Source organism: Pteropus medius, unplaced genomic scaffold (assembly GCF_902729225.1).
Source record: "Pteropus medius unplaced genomic scaffold, Ma_sr-lr_union100, whole genome shotgun sequence".
NCBI lineage: Eukaryota > Metazoa > Chordata > Mammalia > Chiroptera > Pteropodidae > Pteropus > Pteropus medius.
The window spans coordinates 10,817,850-10,825,890 of record NW_024344370.1 but is presented as its reverse complement, the minus strand read 5'-3'; the positions used below and the strand labels follow the sequence as shown (position 1 = coordinate 10,825,890).

At 32.0% G+C, this 8,041-nt stretch overlaps 1 protein-coding gene and 1 non-coding gene across 3 annotated transcripts in view; one reads left to right on the top strand and one right to left on the bottom strand.

Annotated features, from left to right (window-relative positions):
• Window positions 1-7,914, top strand: part of TRIM23 (tripartite motif containing 23) — a 30,551-nt gene extending 22,637 nt beyond the window's left edge. The window contains exons 2-5 of one of the 2 annotated variants that reach the window (XM_039870066.1): window positions 293-422; window positions 964-1,074; window positions 2,286-2,410; window positions 4,492-7,914. In XM_039870066.1, coding sequence (XP_039726000.1) covers window positions 320-422; window positions 964-1,074; window positions 2,286-2,410; window positions 4,492-4,671 — 519 coding nt within the window. In that variant the 5' untranslated portion in view covers window positions 293-319 and the 3' untranslated portion in view covers window positions 4,672-7,914. The remainder of the gene's footprint in view (window positions 1-292; window positions 423-963; window positions 1,075-2,285; window positions 2,411-4,491) is intronic. The other variant, XM_039870064.1, reaches the window with a different exon arrangement.
• LOC120608463 (5S ribosomal RNA) lies at window positions 3,566-3,684 on the bottom strand. The gene has a single exon (XR_005654397.1). It is a non-coding gene; the product is annotated as a 5S ribosomal RNA (ribosomal RNA).
• Window positions 7,915-8,041: the final 127 nt, after the last annotated feature.

The window sequence follows — 8,041 nt, the reverse complement described above, 5'->3', positions numbered from 1 at the left end:
AGATTCAATTAAGCTAAAAAATCTGGGGAAATTAAGTGCCGTTTTTTTTTTTTTTTAATTTATACAAAAACAAAGTAGTTAGTTTTACTAAGGGATTTCGCAATAAGGAGTGATTCTTCTCTATGAGATCAGATTCAGAGTATTTTAGGGAATACAACTCATTTCAGTGGGTTGAGGAATAAGTAGGAGAGAAAGTAGTAATTAACAAAGATTTTATAAATAAAAGTATAAATCCTAATGCTTTTAACTCCATGTCAAAATTAAAAGATTAAACATTTTTTTAAAATTATAGGACAATAGAGTTCACATTGGACCAAAAATGGAAATTCGAGTTGTTACATTAGGATTAGATGGAGCCGGGAAAACCACTATTTTGTTTAAGTTAAAACAGGATGAGTTTATGCAGCCTATTCCAACAATTGGTAAGTATGAGTATTGCTTTTTATCTTAATGGACATTTTATAGGCAAACCTTAGCTTATAGATGACTTCCTGGGGTTTTATTTTATGCCACTCTGGCATGGAGATGGACTTTTTTTCTGTCTCTAAGACACCGGCAGTTCAGAGGAAAAATGCAAGATTCAGAGCTGTTGGAATGAAATGTGGATGGTAGTATAGAAAGAAGGAACAGAGTATTGGTGGGACAGTTGAAAGGAATAAAGAACTAATGACCCTGGCTGAGCGTTAGGAGTGAGGGGGTGGGAGTATGCAGAGTTGGCAGGTACCTGGGTTTCAGGGTCCTAAAGACACTACTAGAGCTCCAGAGGGCTGACAGCTGATAAAGATATACATTCTTTATGTAGGTTTATTAGGAGGGGGGTTGGTTAGGCAGCAGTAGATATTTGCTGTATGAAGATAATTTGTAAGTCATAGTTATAAACAGGAGCTTGACTTGTGTTTGGCATATCACTCACTATAAATATGATAAGCTCAGTTATTAAAGTAATTTTTTTTTTTAAAATAGGTTTTAATGTGGAAACCGTAGAATATAAAAATCTAAAGTTCACTATTTGGGATGTTGGTGGAAAACACAAATTAAGACCATTGTGGAAACATTATTACCTCAATACCCAAGGTAAGTGGGAAAAATGACATCTTAATTTTTCAGATCTTTAGGATGCCGGTTTTCAGTATATTGATTTTAGTAAAGCTGATATTTAAGCATTGATTAAATACTGACTTGACCTTTAAATATTGGTAGCCAGACCCACATTATTAAAAAAATGAAAGTGGAAAACTGGGATATGTACTTTGGTTTATTTCATGAAGAGCCATAATTGTAACATAAAAACAATACTTAGATATGTGGGCAATTAACAGTACTTATCTCTTGCTGCTCTTAACAGTTAAAGTATATAATTAATGTTCATATGAATAATTGCTGGCAATATTGTGGAGTATAATATAATTTGTGATGTATGGTTCTGCTGCTCAATTGAACATTTATCGTATTATATCTCAATAACTCTGTTTCCACTCAGTTATCTGTGGGACAACCTACAGTGGTTTGCTTTTGACCAAAGTGTGTTATATTGCATATATTTAACCTAGTATTAACATTTGGGCCCCATTCTACACTTTTTTCTGTATCCCAACATGAAGCTTACATTTATGCCACCTGTCATCCTCCTTTCCACCTAGAAAAGAGACTAGATAATTATTTTTATTTTGGGATTTTGATATTGAGTTTAACCAGTGGTTAATGGGGAAAAAATGAAATTTTGATCATGAGGAATGGTTGAAAGCCTGGGGATGTTTAGCTACCATAAAGAAGCTGGAAAGATTTCAAGATTATCAGTTCAATAGATAATTATGAAGTTTCTGCTGTGTATTTTGAGTACAATCTATGTGGAAAGTGCTGTGCTATGTACCTAAAGAGAATCTTTGGGAAGATGAAGATGGTGATTTATTTATTTTTAAAGGACTATCTTTTGGTAAAAGAATTAATAATCAAAGAATAAGTAGCATCAGTAGGTAGATCATGAGAGGTACATTTTCATTCAATAAGAGAAAATATTGACATACACAGCAACTTGTGTTTGTTTGGTAAAGCATGTGTTACAAATCCTGTTATAGATGGGGAAATGAAAGCTGAAAAGTTATGTTAACTACTTGAGATCATACCATTAATTATTGCTAGGTGCTTCTTTAATAATAGGCAGCCTTTCTGTGAAAATAGTGGTAGTAGACTAACTACCCATAATATAATAATGAGAGCCTTAAAATATTTGGTCTATTTACTGAAACTTAAGCGGTGACTAATTGAATGTTTTTTTTTTTGGGTAGCTGTTGTATTTGTTGTTGATAGCAGTCATAGAGACAGAATTAGTGAAGCACACAGTGAACTTGCAAAATTGTTAACGGAAAAAGAACTCCGAGATGCTTTGCTCCTGATTTTTGCTAACAAACAGGTATTTGTATTTAAGAACATTTATTTTAGTAGTTTTGTGCATTCCATATCATAAGGTAGCTGGAAAAATTTCAAAAGAGAAATAATTAGTAGATATTTATAACGTTTTTGCTGTGTATTTGGAGTGCAATTTATGTAGTAAGTGCTGTGCTTTGGTACCTTGGAGTATACAAAAGGAAATAAAGTAGTTGATGCTCACCAGAAAGTCCCATGTATGTATACGAACATGTAAGTGATTATATATGATATTCTAATGCAAATAATATTAACAAAGTATTATAGGAAATTAGTTCTCAAGGTGACATTTTAAAGATTTTTAAAAAATAGGATTTCAGTTGAAATTATGGATAAGTCTTTGAGTCAGTATGTGAAGGAAAAAACATTGCAGGCAGAGAAAATAAAAGCATGAGTATTTTTAGGGAGTATCAAGCAGATCTTTATGTGAGGGGCAGGTAGAAGATGAAGAAAATCTAGAATAACAGATAAGGCCATATTGTAAAGGCCTGACAGGGCCAGACTGAGAAATTTAGGTTTTATTCTGTGAGCAAAGGAGAACCATCCAAAGGTTTTTGGACTAGTTGGTGATAAGATCATGTCAAAGTTTTAAGACTAATCCTGGGCTAGGATATAGAATTAATCACATACAGGGGAGGGACTGGAGATGGAGATGAAGGAAATTGCTGCAGTAATTTAAGTGAGAGAGTTAACAAGATCCTAAACTAGAGGAATAGATAGGTGGAAGCAGATTGAAGACATTTTATGAAGGTAGAATTGTAGCAATTTGGTGACCGTATGGGGAGGATGAAAGACAGGGAGTAGTGGAAGATCCCTAGATCTTGAGCCTAAGTTTCTAGGAGGATGAGAATATTTTAGTGCAATAGATGTCATAAGGAGGAAGAATAGGATGAGGAACAAAAGATTTCCCCCTTAATTAAAAAACAAGTGAATACACTTCACTGTACTTAGGATTGAAGACATGCAGATAGACAAAGTGAAAGATCATTTGCCAACTATCATATTGTTTAAGACAAAAATCTTTGATAACCCTCTGGCTCACATACACTGTTGGAGTGGTTATCAAACTGAGACATTTTCTTAGAGAGCAATATGGCAATAACTTGTCCAAGTTTTTTTTATTTGTTTGTTTATTTGTTTAAGCCTACAGCACCTGGTATTCTGAGGTGGTCTCCCATCCAAGTACTAACCAGGCCCGACCCTGTTTAGCCTCCGAGATCAGGTGGGATCGGGCACATTCAGGGTGGCATGGCCATAGACCTGTCCATGTTTTAGATGCATATACCCTTTTACCTTGCAATTCTACCTCTAGTAATATATCCTGCAGACTAATATCCTAAAGTTATTCTGCAGATACTTTTGCAGATGTATATATCTTTAAAAAAAAAGGAAAAAAATATATACACACACGTGTGTTTATGTATGTATGTGTGTATATGTATATATATGTGTGTATATGCACACATATATATATATATACATGTAATAGCACATAAGCCCACAACTTCAAGCCCACAACTTCAATCTAAATCTTCAGCATAGGCCTAGTGAAGAAATTATCTTGCACTTACACAGTGGAATACAATTCAGATGTTACAAATAATGTGGAATATCTGTTCTGATAATGGAAAGATATTTATCTCCAAGAAATTTTCTGGAAAAATATGAGATATTATTACTGGTGATTGCTTCTGGGAAGTAGGGGTATTTGGAATAAGAGTTTAATAAACTTCATTATATAAGCCATTTTTTATGATATACATGTGTTAGTTTTCTTTTAAATTGATACCTTATAATGACTCAGGCAGTATCATTCAAGCTGCATGGCTTTTATTGATTTTATTGTAAGCTATATATGTTACAAGCTATATATGTTTTAAATAAGTAAGCAATTTAACCAAAACTCGAATTTTTTCTATTTTTATTAATCTGAGAATAATTACTGAAAGTGAATCTAGGTTTTAACTTTAGCTTAGGCTTCCGTTAGAATGGTACTAACAGAATTCTATACAAACAGTAAATTAGGAAAATGATGTTGATGGACTGGTTTAAAAACGTATCTTTCAGGATGTTGCTGGAGCTGTGTCAGTGGAAGAGATCACTGAACTTCTCAGTCTTCATAAACTGTGCTGTGGTCGTAGCTGGTTCATCCAGGGCTGTGATGCTCGAAGTGGTATGGGACTATATGAAGGGTTGGACTGGCTCTCACGGCAACTTGTGGCTGCTGGAGTATTGGATGTTGCTTGATTTTAAATGCAACAGTTGTTTAAAGTTTTGTGGTTAAGAGTTATTTTGCACATATGTTCTAAGACATTCTACATCTCAAAGATAGTTAATTTAGGATAAGTATATAAAAGGAATCTTGGACTGGGAATTCGGTACAATATTGCTTTTTAAAAAATTATTCTGTAGTGAAATTTAAATTCTGATTGAACAGATTAAATTGGATTAAATAGGGTTTTGCCTATACATTTTTTAAAAATACACATTGGTTATTTAAGTTTTTCAGATTATTTTGACACATATATTGAGAAGTAGTTACAGAGAAAGGGTAGGTGAAGGTTTCTTCTTATAGCCAACTGAGTGCCTAATGGAACCTCTGTGTCAAGTAAGTGAAGCATAGCTTCTTTTTTAACTTGCCTTTTCACTGAATTTTGGCAGTAATTAGTAGTAAAACGACAGTGATTTAATGAAACAGAATCCACAAATTGCATCTTTGGGTAATAGAATTACTTTTATCTTTAGGTATAACAGAACAACTTTAATGCTAAGACTATAAGCTATAGATAATTAACTTTATAAAGCGTTTTATTAAAACTTACTCCTAAAGCATTTTGTATAAAACCCAGTGAGTCAGAATGAAATGTTATCTAACTAGGCCTGATTGTCAGATTTGTACTAAACTGAAGAACAATTAATAAAACTGTGAAGTCAGTTATGTTCTAGTTGATCTTCACTTATGAAAGACCCATTTCCAGAGCTGACCCTGGTTGTATTATTTCCTAGGTCAGAGCTTTAAATTGGTCTATTTTTTCAACATATTTAAAGTACTTGGTAGTGTTACTTTTAAAAATAATATTGCATCTGTAGTGACATGACTATACGTGACATGTATTAAGTTATATACAGAACCAGGGTTGGCTTTACATAAGAGATCTAAGTAGAAAATCACCTTCACCCTTAAGAGACGTTTAAACAGTGGGGAAAGATTATTACATCAATTACTTTAAAATGTTTTCCTAAACTAAGTGCATTTATCTTGACCAAACATGATCAAGGCTCTTCATGACAAGACCTTAAAAAGTTATTTAAAAGAACATGTCTAAGGAAGGAAAAGAAGAAACGTTCAAAAAGTTTACATTACATTAAATTATGCATTATTGAGGGTAAAAGTTTAAAAATTTTGTGCTCTTTACTGTTTTTCATTTTTTTAAGAATACTCCCTTATTATGGCAGTACAACTTATTATATTTAAACATAGCTAGATTGGATTTTATGGTTTTTTAAAAATACTTTTTCTATTTTTAGGATGAGGTTGAATCCTAAATCTTAGTTGGAAACTACAGGACATTGATGTGTGATGACAAGATGTGACTTTTAGGTGGAGTTATTAGTCTCTTCAAATGTATTTTTGTTTAAAAACAACTTTCAGAAAACAAAGCATTTAAAAAAAGGTCCAGTGTTATGGGCAATGTGTAAATAAGTAATATATTGTCCTTATTTTTCAAGTAAAAGGTCATGCTGTTACAAGTGTAATTTGTGCATATACTTTTGGATTAAATTATTTAATATTTGACTGATTGCAAGAACTGTGAAAAATAAAAATGGTGTTATATTTGCCTGTGAGCCCTTGAACTGTTTTCTCTACTAGGTTGAGAACTAACATGTAAACTTGTTTTCCTTGTATATTGTATATTTCACCAATTTTATTAAACTTTGTAATTCACATTCTTAGCACATTACTAAACACAATTTAAAAATTGTGCTTAGACCTGATTATAATGTATAATAGTAGTGTTTGTGTGTGATTTTTTTTTTTAAAGAAATATTTTTCTCAGGCTCTTATTATTACTATTTGTGGTTGTATTCTTTCACTAATCATGTTAATGATTGTACTCGTTCCTTCTGGGAAATGTCAAATTTAAGAATGAGAGACATTTTAAATACCTAGCTTTAAATTTCTGTGTGAAATGAAACCCTAAATATTACTGTATGATTTATGTAAAGCAGGTTTTTCAAGTGTATAGCCCTGGTCTGTAATTCCGGAGTGCTTTATAATTACCAGAAGCCATTATTTGCATTCCACATATGGTCAGAATAGACAGCAATAAAATCTTAAAATCATTTTAAAGAAGTCCTATCATTATTCTAAAAATTCTGTTTCTCGAACCATCTATCTAGTCGTAGTGCCAGTAACCAATTTAAAAAGTCATATTTGTGCTGTGGTTAAGAGAAACAATAAAACAAAATTGGGTAGGGACTCATGTCAAATTTCAGATGTAGTTTATTTAAGATTTAGAAATAACATTCTGTATTTGCAATTTAAGTCGCATTTAAATGAGTATTATGTTTTGAAAAGAGCTAAAATTTTGCATTGAACAAAATCTATTGCTTTAAAAATTTTAAATTTAACCTGTTTCTTTTGAGAAATAGCATTTTAAATAACCGTTTTAGAAAATGGCTTGGAAAACTTAGCTGTAGCCTATGAATATTTCTAAGAGAAAAACTTACTTTTTTTAACACCTACAGCACCTGGTATTCCTAGGTCTCCCATCCAAGTACTAACCAGGCTCGACCTACTTAGCTTCTGAGATCAGACAAGATCGGGCAGGTTCAGGGTGGCATGACTGTAGATGAAAGTATTTTATGTAACATTGAGATACTTCTCGATTTGAAAAGTAGTAACAGGGAAGACGATAACTGTACTTTTCTCCTAAACGAATTAGTGAAAAGGACTAATGAATAAGTATCAGATGGTATCTTGCTAATAATTGAAAGCATCCTTAAAAAAAGACATCTGGCAATTTATGTGTTTAGGTTTATAGATTATGTTATATTTGTGACATGGAAAAATTCATTAATCAAATATGATTTTTACTCAAAGCAAAATAATTATATTTTGAGGAGAATGAGGCATCACCACCACTTGGTGGCAGTATTAACCAAAAATTTAGTTTTAAGCTTTTAGGAATAAATGAATTGCCAGGTAGATAAATCTCAACACCTAAAATTAGGAAGAAAGGGTAAATGTCACAGTGAAAAGTCATTTTATGTCCAACTTTATGTTATACTTTTTAAAAGGACACAATTTTAAAGTAGTACAATTTGATTTTTTTCATCATACAAGAGTTTGTGGAATTCCAATTTCTATTAACCTCCATTATTAGATATTAAAGTTTTTTGCTCTATATATTCTTTGATGGTATATTTAGTAAAGTAAGAAAAGATATACTGTAAACTTGAGAACAGAAAAATTATTTAGCTACATTAAATGTGAAAAAGTAAATGAATCTGTATATAAAAACTAAAGACTCGGGTATTCATTTATTCTGATTCTTATATTTGAAATATTTGATGATTATTAAGGAATTTAATTCTTTTAACCCAAAGGACTTCC